Source organism: Anolis sagrei, chromosome 1 (assembly GCF_037176765.1).
Source record: "Anolis sagrei isolate rAnoSag1 chromosome 1, rAnoSag1.mat, whole genome shotgun sequence".
NCBI lineage: Eukaryota > Metazoa > Chordata > Lepidosauria > Squamata > Dactyloidae > Anolis > Anolis sagrei.
In genome coordinates, this window is record NC_090021.1 from 280347471 (window position 1) to 280365503 (window position 18033).

At 44.7% G+C, this 18033-nt stretch overlaps 1 protein-coding gene across 3 annotated transcripts in view; it reads right to left on the reverse strand.

The window, feature by feature from the left end:
- The window catches only part of C1QTNF4 (C1q and TNF related 4), a 34127-nt gene that overhangs the window by 4576 nt on the left and 11518 nt on the right, over window positions 1–18033 (reverse strand). The window contains exon 1 of one of the 3 annotated variants that reach the window (XM_060762879.2): window positions 15241–15271. The exons of 1 other annotated variant lie outside the window; for it this stretch is intronic. In XM_060762879.2, the coding sequence (XP_060618862.2) occupies window positions 15241–15256 (16 nt within the window). In that variant the 5' untranslated portion in view covers window positions 15257–15271. Of the gene's footprint in view, window positions 1–1447; window positions 1470–15240; window positions 15272–18033 lie in introns of those variants that run through there. One more of the 3 variants, XM_060762894.2, reaches the window with a different exon arrangement.

Consider the following 18033-nt stretch of genomic DNA (forward strand, 5'->3'; position numbering starts at 1 on the left):
CATCACACACATAGGCCCCACCCCCAACTAAGGTGAAAGCGTCTCTGGGAGTCTTCCTGTGTTCTGCTGGCTCCAAAGGAGCTAGCATGGGGCCTCTCTGCAAGGAAGACAATTTTCCCATATAATGGTAAAAGCATCGCCAAGAGGGAGCTGTGCATGGGGTGACAGATTTGCCCCATGGCTCCTTCTTTCCTCCTGGATGAAGCAGGATGCTTTGTGTGGACTTTATGATTGAGGTTGTCAGTCATGCCCTTCCCAGTAGGTTCAGGCAAAAGTATGCCCCTGCAACCTTTCATAGCTTGTGTGTTCTTCATTAACAAGTCCTGCCATCTTGACCACACTGATGTATCTTGGCCATATGTATACTGATTTTTCTCTGAGGAGGGATGTAGGGTATGCAGGGCTTGCCAACTATAGATTAGGCATGTTGACTCTTCCACCTATTTTTGATGTAGTGATACCATATCTAGTAACAGAGTGGGCATGTCTGAGGATCCAGGGACCAATTTTCCCCATACTTAGAACCCCTTGTGGGCCATACCAGATCTCTAAGAACATAGCTGGAGGTGGCTAGAAGACCACCTTCACATGTATTTTAAAAACCCCATGGAGTTGGACTCTCCCTCTGGAAATTAGGGAACACAGTTTACATCTGATTGGAAAACCTTGGCGGTGGAGAAATTCTTCTTTGCTATCATTACATCTGCAGAGAACTCACAATTTGCTTCTGACACGATAAATAAAAATCTGCTGAGTGCCATTCAGCAGAGGTATCTCAAGTGATAGGAAGTTTTAATGGTGTGCTCTGCAGACTCAGCAACTTGACTTCTTTGAATGAGTTCATCCATCTACAATGCATATTACATTCTAATAACTTCCTCCACCATGTATATAATTATCTACTTACCTTGGATTTAGGCCAGTGTTTCTGAAACAGTGTTCCCCCAAGTGTTTTACGCTTCAGCTCCCAGAAATCCCAGCCATCTTACCAGCTATTAGGAATTGTGGGAGATGAAGTCTAAAACACCTGGATTACAGTTTGAGAAACACTGATTTAGTCACCTCATCATCATACCCACAAATGTTGCATTTCACACATGTAACCTACTCACTCTTAGTTATACAAGTCTGTTCCTATGGATTAAATAAAGGATAGGATAGAAACTGGGTTGTTATAGGTTTTTTCAGGCTATATGGCCATGTTCTAGAGAGGCATTCTCTCCTGAAGTTTTGCCTTCATCTATGGCAAGCATCCTCAGAGGTAGTGAGGATAGAAATATTGTTCAATAAAAAATAAATAAGATGTAGAAATCCCACTTTTGTTGTTTCTGTAGTGTGCCTTCAAGTCATTTCCAACCTATGACAACCATAAAGCAAACCTATCAAGGCTTTCTTGGCAAGGTTTGTTCAAAAGAGTTTTGCCATTGCCTGAGAGACTGTGACTTACCAAAGTTTATTAACACATAATAAAGGAAGTTATGTCCAATGAGTTGTTTATTCTAATGGGCTGGTGGGTCCACAGGATAACATGGATGGCAATATGGGAGGAAGCATCTCCCTTCCTTTGTTAGCACCAGGGTCTGGAGTGTATTATGAATGGAGAAGGATAATTAGAATTGCAATCCAACAACATCCCCACACTTGTTTTAGAAGGTGTCTCCTGTGGATAGAAAAATGTCAGAGAAGAAGACCCTTGAGTCCAACAAAATAATGTTGAAGAAAGTTAAAAGGAATCAGAAAATGGTTTTGCTTTTCATTATATGATCAGAGGTATTTTAAAAGCACTTGAGGCAAAACAGGATTAATTTACACGTTACAAGTTGCAGTCCCTTTTCCAAGCCATCTGTCTCCCTCTGCAAACATGAACATCTGCCTCAGACTTGTGAGTCCATAGAGCATTCCAATATTATGTCCACAAGATTGTCCAGAAACCCAAGAGAGTTGGAGCATCTTTGTTCCTGCTTAGATGGAGGCTGACAAAAAAGCACCGTGCTAGACAGCATGTAGCTGGTATTGCTTCAAAATATGCCTTTTTCTTAGGACCAGTTTCAACATTTCTCTGGTCCATGCCATGTGAAGGGGGTTGCAGACTCAAAGACTTCCCCAATGAATCACAGAATCATAGAGTTGGCAAAGACTACAAGGACCATCCAATCCAACTCCCTGCCATGCAGGAAAACACAATCAAATCACTCCCACAGATGGTCATCCAGGCTGTGTTTAAAAATCTTCAGAAAGGGAGACTCTATTAGATTCTGAGGCGGCATGCTCCATTGTCAGACAACTCTAACCATCAGGAAGTTCTTTCAAATGTTTAAGTGGAATCTCTTTTCCTTACATTTGAACCCATTGCTCTAGGTCCTAGTCTCTAGAGCAGCAGAAAACAAACTTGCTCCCTTCTCAATATGACATCCTTTCAGATTTTTAAACATGGCTATTATATCCCCTCTTAACATTCTCTTTTCTGTGCTAAACATACCTAGCTTCCCAAGTTGTTCCTCATAGGGCTGGGCTTCCAAACTTTTGTCCATTTTGACTGCATTTCTCTGGATGTGATCCAGCTTATCCAAAACTGGATACTGAATTCCAGGTTAGGTCTGACCAAAGCAAAATAGAGTGGAACTATTATTTCCTTCAATGTAGACTAGGCATGGGAAAACTTCGGCCCTCCAGGTGTTTTGGACTTCAACTCCCACAATTCCTAACAGCCAGTAGGTATTGTGGGAGTTGAAGTTCAAAATGCCTGGAGGGCTGAAGTTTGTCCATGCCTGATTTAGCTATTATATACCAATTGATGCTATCTAGTATTGCATTGGTTTTTTTTTTTTTTTGTCACATCAACCTGTTGATTCATATCAAGCTTGTGGTCTACTAACTCCAGGATTCCTTTCACATGTACTGCTGACAAAGGAGTTATCACCCATCCTTTACCAGGGCGCTCCATTTTTTTTCTGCTTAAGTGCAAGAAGATCACACCAGTCCGTGCTCCAAGAAATAATTCCCAACTGTTCAGTGGAGGGAAGGATATTAGAGGCAAAGATGAAGTACTTTGGTCACATGATGAGAAGACAGAAAAGCTTGGAGAAGATAATGATGCTGGGGAAAGTGGAAGGAAAAAGGAAGAGAGGCTGACCAAGGGCAGGATGGATGGATGGTATCCTTGAAGTCAACAACAGTATGTGTGAAAAAACCCTTGGAGTCCCCGTGGACAACAAGTTAAACATGAGCCAACAATGTCATGTAGTGGGGGGAAAAAAGCCAATGAGATTTTGGTCTGCATAAATAAGAGAACAGTGTCTAGATCCAGGGAAGTCATGCTACCTCTCTATTCTGACTTGGTCAGACCACACTTCGAATACTGTGTCCAGTTCTGGGCAGCACAATTGATGGGAGATGCTGACAAGCTGAAATGTGTCTAGAGGAGAGCAACTAAAATGATCAAGGGTCTGGAGAACAAGCCCTATGAGGAGCGGCTTCAAGAGCTGGGCATGTTTAGCCTGTAGAAGAGAAGGCTGAGAGGAGACATGATGCCCATGTATAAATATGTGAGAGGAAATCATAGGGAGGAGGGAGCAAGCTTGCTTTCTGCTGCCCTGGAGATTAGGACATGGAACAATGGCTTCAAACTACAAGAAAGGAGATTCTACCTGAACATTAGGAAGAACTTCCTGACTGTGATAGCTATTCGGCAGTGGAACTCTCTGGCCCAGGGTGTGGTGGAGGCTCCTTCTTTGGAGGCTTTTAAGCAGAGACTGGTTGACTATCTGTCGGGGTTACTTTGAATGCAGTTTTCCTGCTTCTTGGCAGGGAGTTGGACTGGATGGCCCACAAGGTCTCTTCCAACTCTATGATTCTATGAAGTGACTGGATTGACCTTGAAGGAGCTGGGGGTGGCGACAGCAGACAGGGGCTCTGGCATGGACTGGTCCATGAAGTCACAAAGAGTTGGAAGCAACTGATTGAATAAAATACAAGTGCATACCTTTTGTTTCTCCCTGTTGAAATTCATTTTGTCAGTTTTGGCTCAGCTTTCTAATCTGTTAAGGTCATTTTGAATTCTGATTTTCTCCTCTGGGTTATTGACTCCCCCTCACAATTTGATGTGATCTGCAAATTTTATAAGCATGCCCTCTTTTCCATCATCCAAGGCATTTATAATTATGACCATGTGGTCCCTCGGGCAGCAACTACTCTGTTACAGTTTCAGCATTAACTTCTATACAGTAAGGACACTGTGGAAAGGTTAAACTAAGCCATTTTGCCGCAGTTCTGGCAGAAATAGCCATTTTAGTTCAATTTTAAATATTTATAAATAGTGAACAATTATTCTTATTTCCTCAAGTTCCACAGTGAAAACATTAGATAGCAGAATGGTTTCATCTTTTATCTTAATCAATAGTTATTGTGTCAGAGATGGAGTGGAGCTCTTTATTACCTTTATCTTCTGCAAACATTTAAGCTGACACCCTAAGAATGTGACTCATCATAATGTGATGAAATTAATATCCTGGAAGCCAAGGGTCAAAACATAAACAGCTCACAGCTCTTGAGCTACTAGTTTCAGCCCACTCTGAGTTTAAGCATGTCACCATTTTCCCAATTGAAGGAAAAACAAATATTAAAAGCCTCATGCTGGCTGGAGAGGATTTTTCTGACATCCCAGAAAATCAATACAGGAGATGAAGGGGTTTATGCTCACACTGATGTTCAGGGTATTAAAACTGCAGGAAGGGGACTCCAATGAAGACCTGGTTTTACTGGAAGGCACATCGTTATTTTAAATTGGTTTTCTGGACAGTGCAGATGTTTCCATAAACATAAAACACTCATATATGTATTATATGTGGCTAATGTATTAGTTCTGGAATGTGTGGCTGAACAGATTGGCATAAGTGCTTCCCAGCATTTTGTGAGCCGCATTAGAAAATCCTGGTATTTTCTCATCGGCTGCACTGTAACACATCACTTTCTCCCTAATGTCTAAGGACAGCTGCAAGTGTCTCAATTATATGAATCATCAAAAGCTTGTACAAGGAGCAGCCCGCCTTGTGGTTAGTCGAGATGTGATAAAGCTTTCCACTCCCACTCCCTGGCCTTTGGTTTGTTCAGAGGTTGCATGCTGCCTTCTCTCCTTCGCTGGATGGAGATAACTTGTCTCAGCTGATGGCACAATTTATAATTTTGTGTATACCACCTCAGGGGGAAAATGTGTCTTAAAATGATGAATCACTTTTGGACCAAGGATTTCTTCACAACAGCATATTTTTCCTACTTGTTTATTGAACTCTTGGAATATTTAATGGAAGAAAGATGTATATTTCTCTGCTCTCCAGTGAGTACTATGAGAGCACAAAGCTCCTCTAATACTCCCTTAGCATATGGACTCTGCTGCAAGTATAAGTGACGGGGCACTCTTTTTGAGGCCAGAAGGAGTATTTCTGAGCTCAAGATCAAACATAGCAGAATAACTACTGTTTTAGGGAGGATATGGATGGCTTCTTATAGGACTCAGGAATGAATAGCCCACCCACCACTGGTGTTTAGGGTTCCAGCATCTACCAATGTTAGGCAACATAATCAGTGAGAACGAATGAGCTGGAGTCTAATAATACTTGGAGGATCATTATTCAACCCTGATTTGCAGTGTTTCATGTCCTCTGACATGTCACAGATGAAAATCTGGACACATGTGACTAAGCAACATCAGACTGTGGTCAAGATAACAAAAATTATTGATGAGGAAGAACACGTAAGTTATGAGAGACTCTTTTGCCTGATCCTACTGGGAAGGGCAAGACTTTGGCTCGTCTCTCTCTCTCTCTCTCTCTCTCTCTCTCTCTTTCTTCTGCTGAGTTGATAATAAACTACTATTTCACATTGAACTTAGTTTGAGCTTTGTCCCAGTGGAAGAAGCCAAAGACAAAGGAGGAAAGTGAGAGGAGCCGAGAAAAATGGGACATTTGCAAAGAAGCCCAAAATGTGGGATCACAGGATTAATTGTGATTGTCCCAGTTGGAACAGCTGGAGGGAATGGTGTTTCCTCAGCACTGATTCCAGAGAAATGGCCATTTCAATCCATTGCAATAAAAGCAACAAAGGGTCTTTTGGGACTTTGCAGATTAATGCCTATATCATGGCATATATCTATGCAGTCTACAGTTCACTTCGATGCACCCAAGGTGGAAAGGACCAGTACCATTATTATAATAGTAAATGCAGGCACTCCCCAGGTTACAAACAAGTTAGGTTCTGTAGGTTTGTTCTTAAAGTTCAATTTGTATATAAGTCAGAACAGGTACATATATATATATATATATATATATATATATATATATATATAAGCAGCTTTGGCTAGCATAGGGAATCATTAAAACCCCCATGGTGTTTGTTTTGCTGTCTGTGTCCCTGTTCAGAAGATTTCACCTCACTTCCTGTCCCTGTGATAATGGGATTTTGAAAAAAAATGGCTTGTTGTGGAAACAGTTAACTCCAGTTAACAAACTAGTTTTCCCCTCCCCATGCAGTGGGGAGAGGAGAAAACACTTTGTCAGCCTCCCACGAGTGAGGGAGGGGTTCAAATGGAACCCTCCAGAAGCAGGGGGCGTGGCCTGCTTGCAGGCCCAACCCCGGCAGGCGCATTCCGCGCCTGGAGACTGGAAGAGGAGGACGTGCGGAGCGGCGCGGAGAAGACAGAAAATATAGGAAGAAGACGAGAAAAAGGAGCGGAAGATAGGGAGAAGAGATTCGGAGAAGAAAGAAGAGTATCGACGCAGAGAAGGAGGAGGAGAAGAGAAAGGGAAGAGAGAGGAAGGAGGAGACGACGCCAGGCACCGCGTGATCCCATTCAGGTCGGTATGGGATAGCTTGGGGGGGGGGGGGGTTTGCCAGCATCCCCCCCACCCACCCAACCCGCCATTTGAGGCCCCTTTTGTCGCGCGGGGACTACAGACTAGAGGAAAGTGGTCCGAATTCAGTCCCTAGGCGCTGCGCGCCTTCCTCAACTTTTGGGGGGCGGCTCAACGGCCCTTGCGGCCTTCCGGTCCTCCCTTTTCGGTTTCTTCCCGGCGCGTGGGGATAGCGCATCCCCCCTCCCCCCCCCCCGCCTCCCGGGAGTCGCGGGCTGCCGCCGTCGGGCTGCGAACGCCGGTACGGTGGCGGCGAATTAGAGGCCCGGGAATCCTTTTTTGTGATAGGGATGGGGTGAGGCATTGGACCCTGGTGACTCTTTATAAAAAAAAAAAAAAAAAAGGGGGCGATTGGGGCTGGGAAAGGCAAGCGGCTAGCCTTTCTCGGTCTGGGCCTCAGCGGCAAGGCAGGGCGCACGTGGCGCCATCAACTGGGGCTGCCCAAATAGGCCGCATAACAGCCTGAGGACTGAGGGTCCGTTCAGGTGCGAGCCGCCTCGCCGGGAATACATGTGGTTCCAGCGCTTTAGTCAAAGGGCTGGGTTGCGTGCTGGGCCATGCAGACACGTGAGCCACGTGGATGTGGGCCTGCAATGCATTATGGCGGCCATTTTAGATTCCGGGCCCCCGGCGCCATTTTGAACAGGCCCAAAAACAGAAATAAATAAACAAATAAAAAAAAAAAATTTGTATCAGCGACCATGATATTTTATGGCGTTTTAGTGTCTATTACATTTACTAAAAAAAAAAAAAAAAAAAAAAAGAGGCTGGAGTTTCAGCAGTCGCCTTAGCTGCTGCCGGCCTAGCATGCAAATTCAAGCTAAGATATAGTTATAATACAAAATTGATACCTATTAAACAAAGGGGGATTTTCCCGGGGACACAAGGGTGGTGGGTGTCTGGAGCTGCGGAGATTGGCCACCAAAAAGGCGCTGGGTTGGTCCGTAAAACGGTTTGAGCTTTAGCACTCCCTCCAGCTCCTGCCAACCTAGCAGTTAAATAAATAAATAAAAAAAAAAAAAAAGAGAAAGAAGAGATAGACAAATATATATAAATCAATTGAACAAAATGATTGCTAATAAGGTATATATATATATATATATATAGAGATAACACAACTAAAAATAATAATAATAATAAAATAAAAAAAAAATAAAAAAAATAATAAAAATAAATAAATAAATAAATAAAAGAAAGAGAGGGGGTCAATGAATTTGGAAATGCGTTATATAGGTGACATATTAATAACATGCAGATATGAATAGATCAATGAACTTCAACGTCTGTCATGTCACAACCTCCCTTTCTTTTGCTTTACTTATACATGGTGATCTGATAAGGCTTTGTTAATTTTTATTGCAGGATGGCGCCAAAGAAGAACGTTGGCGGCCCTAAGGGGAAAGGCCCCGCCAAGAAGACCCAGTCTAAGCGCCCCCTCTCTCCTCAGGCGTCATCATCGGATGATGACATTTCAGCTGCAGATTTGGATGCGTTGATAGCGAGAATGGATAGCTTCGAGAGGGATAGTGGGTTGCCGGTGCGGGAGGCTGGATCGCGCCCGACTAGGCGGGCTAGTAGGAAGTTGGTTTTTAAAAATCTTCTTTCACGTATGTCCGTTTTAGAGGCCTCCAGAGGAGCGGTGAGTCAGGAGCGAGAAGCTGCTACCACGTCGGGGCCCGACCCAGAGGTTCAGGCTCCCATGGCCCCAGCGTCGCAGCTGCAAGCTGGTTCCGGTCATCCGTCCGTGGCCAGTCCGACCACGGCTTCGGATGGCCCAGCCCATGAGTTGACGCGTCCTCAGGAGGCGAGGTCAGTTCAGCAGCCTGCAACGTCAACACCTAGAACGGCTTCCGGGGTCAGCGATCAGGTGGTGACAACCAGTCGGACGCCCGCCGATGGGTCACAGCCCGCGACGTCCAGTCTACCTTCTCAGCAGGCCGTGGCCGGGGAGGGACCATCGACGTCAGCAGGTAATACCACCTCACTGGTTTGGCCTTGGGCTCAAGACCAGACACAAAACGCATCACACATCCACACAGACGTGGCGCCAACAACAGCAGTGGCCCAAGCCGTAAAGGCTGGCCTCCAAGAAGCTATTGTACAGCCAATCTCACTAGAAATGGCGAGAACAGGTGACGCTAATCAATACTGGGGAACTGACAAATGGATATTGCCGGTTATTTCCACGGCTGCCTCGGCTTCCTTGGGATCTCACTTGTCACAGAAAACAATAGATAAGATCCTTAGAAACGAATACGTCGATATTTTCTCATTATATTTTAGAGAGCTAGAAAAAAAAGAGAAGGACGATTTGGATGAGGAACGTAAGGAAAAGTTAAAGAAAAGGAGGGTAGAGCAAAACTGGAAAAACTGGATAGCCTGTTATACCATTTACGCTTCACTGCTGGTGGAGGCTCATCCTTACAGGGCTAAGTCCCTGTTTAAGTATCAAAACATAATTTATGGGGCCTATGTCAATTATACGGGTCAGGCATGGCTAGTCTACGATAGCCGCTTTAGGGCAGAGGCTGCCACTAAGCCCGACAAGCGTTGGGATCTTATTGACAGTCAGCTTTGGATGGAAGTGATGAATTCGACCAGGTCAGTGGCTGGTGAAAAGGCCGACAGCGGCCACACTATCCAAAATGTCAAAGGAAGTCAGCCCTTTCGGCTGGGGGGCCCAGCACAGCAGGCCCCAAAACAGCGAAATATGTGCTGGGAATTCGCGGCCCAGGGAGCCTGCGCCCGGAAAAACTGCAGGTTCCAACACGCATGTACCATTTGTCAAGGTAACCACTCAGCTAGAAGCTGTTTCAAGGGAAAATCCGCGAAATCTGGTCCTAGGGAATCTCAGTTTGCCCGAAAAAGCTCAGCACAACCTGCTGTTCCAAAAGGGCCCCAGTCCAATTAAAGTGGGCCCGCTCAGTTGGTGGTTAAAGAGATATCCTGATAAAGCGGCAGCTATCTATTTGCTGCGCGGCTTTATGGAGGGATTTAGAATTCCGGCACTAGGCCCGCGTTCACTTTGTTTTGCCCCCAACTTGAAGTCTGTGCGTGGTTTTGAAAACGTGGTTAAGGAAAAAATTAATAAGGAGGTTAACGAAGGCAGGGTGCTGGGTCCATTTACGGCACCCCCCACGCCTCAATTTAGGGTTTCACCACTAGGAATCGTCCCCAAAAAAGCCATCGGCGAATTCAGGCTCATTCACCATTTGTCTTACCCCAAAGGGGGATCAGTGAATGACGCCATTCCCGATGAGCAATGCACTGTTAGCTACACATCATTTGATGCGGCAGTGAGATTAGTGAGGCGTTTTGGGCCAGGTGCAGAGTTAGCCAAGTGCGATATTAAATCGGCTTTTAGGCTACTCCCGGTACACCCGGCTGATTTTGAGTTGTTAGGGTTTCAGTTTCAGGGTCTATTCTATTGTGACCGAGCGTTGCCCATGGGGTGCGCCGTGTCTTGCGCCACATTTGAGATGTTTAGCACGTTCCTAGAATGGGCAGTAAAAACTAAGTCAGGCCTTGGAGGGGTCGTACATTATTTGGACGACTTTCTGTTCGTAGGGGGGGGCAATTCGGGGGACTGCTTTACCCTTTTGTGTGCCTTTCAACAATTGGCGCACTCATTAGGGGTCCCTTTAGCAGAAGAAAAGACTGAGGGTCCCCTTACAGCGCTGACATTTTTAGGGATAGAATTAGACACTGTGAATCAGTTCTCCAGGTTGCCAGCTGAAAAGGTTAAGGGTTTGGTTGAAAAAATTGAGCAATTTTTGTCGCGACGCAAGGCCACACTCAGAGAATTCCAACAAATAATTGGCCACCTAAATTTCGCATGTAAGGTAGTGGCGCCGGGGCGAGCTTTTCTTCGTAGACTGTGTGATGCCATTTCCGGAGTGATTATGCCACATCATCACATCAGATTGACTTTAGAAATAAAGGCAGATTTGGGTGTTTGGCTCCAGTTCCTGCGACAGTTTAATGGAATTTCTTTTTGGCGTCAAGAGTTATTGATACAAAATGCTTTGCAAGTGGCCTCAGACGCTGCAGGTTCTATAGGTTTTGGGGTTTATTTTGAAGGACACTGGTGCGCTGAGAAGTGGCCCGAGGAGTGGCATAATCAAGGCATTACATCGGATTTGACCTTCCTAGAGTTCTTTCCTATCTTGGTGTCAGTTCACCTGTGGGTGGAGAGATTTGCCAACTCCACGGTCCACTTTTGGTGCGACAACATGGCCACAGTACAGGTTATCAACTCGCTCACGTCCAAATCACGTAGGGTCATGGACGCTATTCGGATATTCGTGCTGCACTGTCTCAGATTCAATGTTTTGTTTCGTGCATTCCACGTGGCGGGTCTTAACAACGCCTTGGCTGACGCTCTGTCTCGCATGCAGATGGAGCGGTTCAGACGGCTGGCACCCGCCGCGGACGCCTATCCGGAACGCATGCCAGACCATCTCTGGAAGGTTGGAGTGACGAGGCGACATTGGGTATGAGATGGGCACTAGCCCCTAGTTCTCAAAAATCTTACTCCAGGACAGTCCATGAGTTCACAGATTTTAGGAAACACTATGGATTGCCAGAGGTAATGCCAGTGCCTTACGAACATTTGATCCAGTTTTGCGTTTACCACAAGAGAAGGGGCCTTGCAGCCCAATCTATTAGGTCTAAACTGTCGGCGCTCGCATACTGGATCAAGGCGCAGGGCGTTCGCGATACCACTGATGATTTTCGCCTTCAAAAAATAATAACAGGGTGGGCTAGGCAGCGCGGACATCTCAGGGATGTCCGACAGCCCTTTACGCCAGTGATTTTGAGGGGTCTTAAACAATTATGGCCTAGCTTATGCACAACACTTTATGAGCAGTTGCTTTTTCATGCGGCGGCGTTGACTGCATTTTTTGCAGCTCTTCGGGTGAGTGAATTGGTAGCCTTATCCAAGAACGATACCTCACACCGCGCGCTTTTAGTTTCAGACGTCAGAATTTTTCAGGATTGGATAGAAATCACAATTAGGTCTTCCAAGACGGATCAAGGCTCGAAAGGGCATGTGCTCAGGCTGTTTAAATGCGGTGAGGAGGAATTATGTCCTGTTATTGCTATGGCACAATTCACGACACTTAGGGGCAGCGGTGCAGGTTACTTGTTCTGTCACCAGGACGGTAAGCCATTGACAAAATTCCAGTTTTGGGCTATCACAACGAAGGCCCTTAAGCTTCTGGGCCTGGGTCACCTTAAATTTGGGACTCATTCATTCAGGATTGGAGCAGCCTCAGCAGCTGCGGCCATGGGATACAAGAGCGAAGAAATAAAAGCCTTGGGCAGATGGAAATCTGGTGCATTTAGAGGCTATATACGAGATGTTTCCTCATGATTTGTCGTTATCGTTGCAGGTCGCGTAGTGCTGGCTCATAGATGGAAGGTCCTGATCTGCGGGCACAGTTTTGTTTTCTGGGCGATGAGAGAGGCTCACAAGACTGCCTATGGCCAGCACTTGGGCCTTGCAGCTACGGCAACAGTTGAGTGGAAAGGCATAAGAGGCCTTCGGTGGGACGGGCTTCGTCCCTTGTTGTTTAATGCCAGGAGTGGGCCCCCTCCTGATGTTCTGGTTATCCACTTAGGTGGTAACGATTTGGGCCTGTTAACAGGCAAAGCCCTCTTTATGCAGGCGAGGGCTGACATTCGAAAAATTTGGAGAACATGGCCCAGGGTACACGTCGTATGGTCTGCCATTATACCGCGTCGCAGATGGCTAGGAGGAGGCGACGAGCGGAGGCTGGAAAGAGCCAGAAAGCGAGTTAACCGGGCCATGCGTCTTTTCATGATCCATTTGAGGGGTCATTACATTGAGCACCCAAGCATCACACGTCATGACGAAACGTTATATCGCAGTGATGGGGTACATCTTTCTGAAGTGGGCAACCAACAGTTTTTGTTTAATTTAAGGGAAGGTATTAGTGGAGTGTTAGAAGAATTGGTGGGGGATGGGGTCGAAATAGACATTTGACCCCAATCCGTGGCATAAATAGTTAGAACAATTCCTGCTAATCGGTGTGCACCTAGGGCACCCCTTTAAGGGGTGACAGGCCATTAAGTTAAGCATTCACCTAGTTTAAGGGTGAAGTGTAGTTAAATGGCCTCAAATGAAAAGGAGTCGGGAGGCAATGGCTGGGAAACAGACTCCGTATTCATTTTCCCTTCTTGGTATCTGGTTATAGATACCAGAAAGCACAGGTGCTTCGCCCGGAAATTATTGTTATCGGGTAGTGCGACTACCTGGGTTAGGTTTCACCAATTCTTGGCACTATTAAGTTAGTTAAGAAAGTTAAATAGGTAACGTTAAAATAAAAGTTGCCCAATTTTTAATCCAAAAGATTGGTGTCGTGTCCTTTATTCTCTTGTGTTTTACTTCGGGGGTTGGCAGACAATAGTTTTCCCCTCCCCATGCAGTGGGGAGAGGAGAAAACACTTTGTCAGCCTCCCACGAGTGAGGGAGGGGTTCAAATGGAACCCTCCAGAAGCAGGGGGCGTGGCCTGCTTGCAGGCCCAACCCCGGCAGGCGCATTCCGCGCCTGGAGACTGGCCCACCACTCCCGCCCATTAACAGTATAATTACGGTTGCCTGTGGAACCGGGTAGGAATTTTTTCCCCCTCACTGATTTTAAGGGGGGGGGGTTTTTGCCTACCCTATACTGTTTAGGGGCTAGATAGAGAGGTGCGGTTTGGGTTAAATAGGCTAGCATAAATAGTTAGAACAATTCCTGCTAATCGGTGTGCACCTAGGGCACCCCTTTAAGGGGTGACAGGCCATTAAGTTAAGCATTCACCTAGTTTAAGGGTGAAGTGTAGTTAAATGGCCTCAAATGAAAAGGAGTCGGGAGGCAATGGCTGGGAAACAGACTCCGTATTCATTTTCCCTTCTTGGTATCTGGTTATAGATACCAGAAAGCACAGGTGCTTCGCCCGGAAATTATTGTTATCGGGTAGTGCGACTACCTGGGTTAGGTTTCACCAATTCTTGGCACTATTAAGTTAGTTAAGAAAGTTAAATAGGTAACGTTAAAATAAAAGTTGCCCAATTTTTAATCCAAAAGATTGGTGTCGTGTCCTTTATTCTCTTGTGTTTTACTTCGGGGGTTGGCAGACAAATGTGAGATAAGTAAAGTGCTATCATGTACCTGTTGTGGAAACAAGGATTGGTGATAAAGCTTCAGCTAAGACACCTTTCCCCATGATAACTCTTTCAGGAGTGAATTTCTTTTTCTGTTGTCTCACCTCTGTTCTTAACTATGAGTTGTTCTAAGTCTGATGTTTGTAACTTGGGATCTGCCTGCAATTGGTCTTTCCTTTTTTTTACACTGTACTATTTCTACAGAGAATTTGAAAAAAAGCAAATTTTCATACAATTTGGATGTTGAAACAATGCATAAATCACATGGGATTTCACTCTTAATATACCACAGTTCAATGAGCAAATCCCTAGTGAGGAATCTTAAGTGCTGGTATCTAATTCTTCATATTCAGTTTGTCTCGTTCATTCATTCATTCATTCAGGACCAATTCCTTCCAGCAGTTGCTCTGCAGCCTTCTAGTCCCAGAGAGACTCTTTCTTTATATTAGAGATTTCCCCCAGTGTTTGGCTACACTTTTGTTCTTTCTGATATCTGATGATCTTTAACTTTTTCAAGAGCTTTCTTTTTTTGTTAATTGGTAAAGTGCTTATACCTTGGGGATGAATCTCCCTTGTGTGAATCTGAAAACAAAGCAAAACAGGTTTTGTACTCAGGTAGCTTTCTCTGTGTCAAACTCCTTCAGGATTCAAAAGCACAAGAGGATTCAAAAGCAGTGTGCTTCCTCCTGTCTTCTCTTCTGGATCCAAACACTTTTAATCTCACATGGAAATTGTCCAATTGGAGACTAAAATATTTGGGCAATTTATAGCCCAGCTCTTTGTCATTTATTTATTTACTATTTTTATACCCCGCCCTTCTCACCCCGAAGTGGACCCAGGGCAGCTTTACAGACAGGCAACAATTTGATGGCATATAAAACAAACAATCAATTAAATAAATCATTACATTAAAAACATAGAATTAAAATGTCTTGTATTAACAATTTAAAACCACGCAGTCCAAAATCGTATTCTGGAGCCATTCCAATTGTCAATTGCATATTTTTCATATCCATTTCTAGCACTGTATTGCTTTACTGGCCTAGATACCGAGAACTGGGAAGCCCTGACCCTTGAGTGCTCTAGCTGGAGGTCAGCTGTGACCAGCAGTGCTGTAGAATTTGAAAAGGCATGAATGGAGGGCAAAAAAGAGAAACATACCAAGAGGAAGGTGCATCAAGCCAACCCCGACCAGGACTGCCTTCCACCTGGAAACCGATGCCCTCACTGCAGGAGAACATGCGGGTCAAGAATAGGGCTCCACAGTCACCTACGTACCCACCCCCAGGACACTGCACTTGGAGGACAACCTTACTCGGACAACGAGGGATCGCCTAAGTAACTAAGTACGTTATTGGCCAAAGGCTTGGTCCCACAGTCATGTCTTCACTTTCTTTCTGAAGGTCAAGAGGGAGAATGCTGACCTGATTTCACTGGAGAGGGAGTTCATAGCCAAGGGGCTACAACTGAGAAGGCCCTGTCTCTCATCCCTATTACTCGCGCCTGCAAAGAAGTCAGGACCAAGAGCAGGGCCTCCCCCGAAGATCTTAACTTCCAAGATGGTCTGGCGGAGCAGGAGTAAGAATATAGAGTTGGATCCAGATTTAGTCATCGATGAACAGAAGGATTCCCTCTATTCACCAAACATGATTAGTCCCATAGTATGGTGGTGGTGATGAGGCTGTCAGGCCATGGAAAGAGTGGGTGACATTTGTCAATCCTCCCTCCTCATAAGTCCTAGTATCCCCTGTTTAGAAGGGGCAAGGGAATAGAGGTGGGAGTATCGACAGGTACCTGCTCCTGTCCATCTGCTGATAGGAATGTCTCCTGGTAAAACAGCCTCTCCCTAGTGAGAGAGTGACAATTCAAGCAAGCCTCAGGCTGGAACTTGGTTTCTATGACAGCATAGCACAAAAACTTAAATTTAAAAATAAGCTTCCATGTTCACGTATTCCTCTTTTCTCCATGTTATTTCTACCTCTTGTGCTAAATCAGTCATGGGCCAACTTGGGCCCTCCAGGTGTTTTGGACTTCAACTCCCACAATTCCTAACAGCCGGTAGGCTGTAAGGAATTGTGGGAGTTGAAGTCCAAAACACCTGGAGGGCCCAAGTTTGCCCATACCTGTGCTAAACTGTTAAAAACTTTTCTTTTAAAATCATTTTTGTCTGCAACAATCAAATTAAAAACAATTTCTAAACAAATCTTTTTTTATTATATTCAATCTGTCATTGCCTTCCTTAAACCACATTTATTGTTTATTGATTCACATTTCTTTCAGTGAGTCTTTTAGTGTTTAGTATTCAAACCTTGTCCAAAGGATCTCAACACAATCCAATTGTCAGAGCTTGGAAATGTTACATTCCTGGACTATAGGTCTCAAAATCCTCCAGTGAGCATGGCCACCAGTTTCATTAGGAGCTGGGAATTTTATGTTTTTTTTCTGTTACAAAATATGGCAAGCATGCATTACTAAGCCAGGATTTTAATACACACGACAGAGATAACCCTTGCTGATATCATCACTAAGGATTCTTCTTGTCGGGGAGTTTGCATATAATTTTTGGGTTTTATTCATGAGTGAGATAAGCTTTGATCCTCAGGCTTCTTTCACTACAAAAAATAACAGAATGAATGATCTTTATAACTACAAGTATCAAGATCAATCAGGCTTACCTGAGATTCAGCTTTGAGTCCTGCCAGACTCAATATCCCTTTAATTTCACAATTATTTGCCCAAATGTTAATATCCAGAATCCAGCTGTGCCTGGTGGTTTTCATTTCAGTAGGATAACAAATCTACTCCAGGTTCCACTTCAAAGAGCCATCCAAGATGTTGAACCTATGTTTGGCACAGGATTCAGCACCTTGAATAGTTATTTTAAAGTTTGGATGAAAACCCATTGTAAATTCATTTCCCAGTGAATCCTGGGAGAAAGGCAGAGTATTAATCCAACAAACAAACAAACAAACTGTAAACCATCAGCCACTACTGCTGGGCATTAGTACAACAGGTTAAGCACCAGCTGCAATAAATCTTGCCAATCAAAAGGTTGGCAATTCGAAGCCTGGTTCAGGGGTGAGCGACCGACCTTCAGCCCAACTCACTGTCCACCTAGTAGATCGAAAGCAGCTGTGAGTAGATAAATAGGTATCACTTAATCAGACAGGTATTTTAATGGTACCATAAAAAATACCAGAAAATGCCAGTAATTCAATTAAAAGGAGGAAGTCTGTGAACAGGACTCTTCAGCATGAAGAATGGAGTGACTGCACTGTGGCCAGTGTGGCCCTCTCCTGTGGCCAGAATTAAGCACAATCTCCAAGACGCTGAAAATGGGAAATGCTTCTATCTGTGCTGTGGTTCAGCCTGTGATTGTTTCATTGCCTGAGATTTCAGAGAACAATAATCAAGGTTCTGCAGACCCACAGGGGTCTGGAAATGAGGATTTTGGACAGGGGAGTGTTGATAGTCATGATGAAACTCAGGCTTTTGGGCCTGCATTAGATGTTCCATTACAGGCAGAGAAAGAGGCTGAGAGGCCAGAGGTAGTTTTCTCAAGATAATCAAGGTCAGAATGTGGAAAAAATGCTAACTGGGGATGCAGAAAAAGAAGCCTCTTTTGAGATAGTTAAAAGAGGTCAAATTGGTCAACATAGACAGATGACTCAGGGGAGACGTCGCTCCATCAGATTACTAGAAAAGAAGAACCCTCCCGAATCTTCCCAAGGGAAAAGGCATAGCTTTTTGAGTATATATGAGGGACGAATTAGGCTGATTCCTCAGAAAAATCAGCGTTTGGTTTATGGCAGCAATTCCTTCCTTGTGTTCAAGTTTCATGGGCCTTGGATTTCATGTTTTCAAGTTTATGTTCCTGCTATTTCATGGGCCCAGGATTTCATGTTTCCACATTTATGTTTCTGTATTTCTTGTATTGCTCCTGGATTATATTGG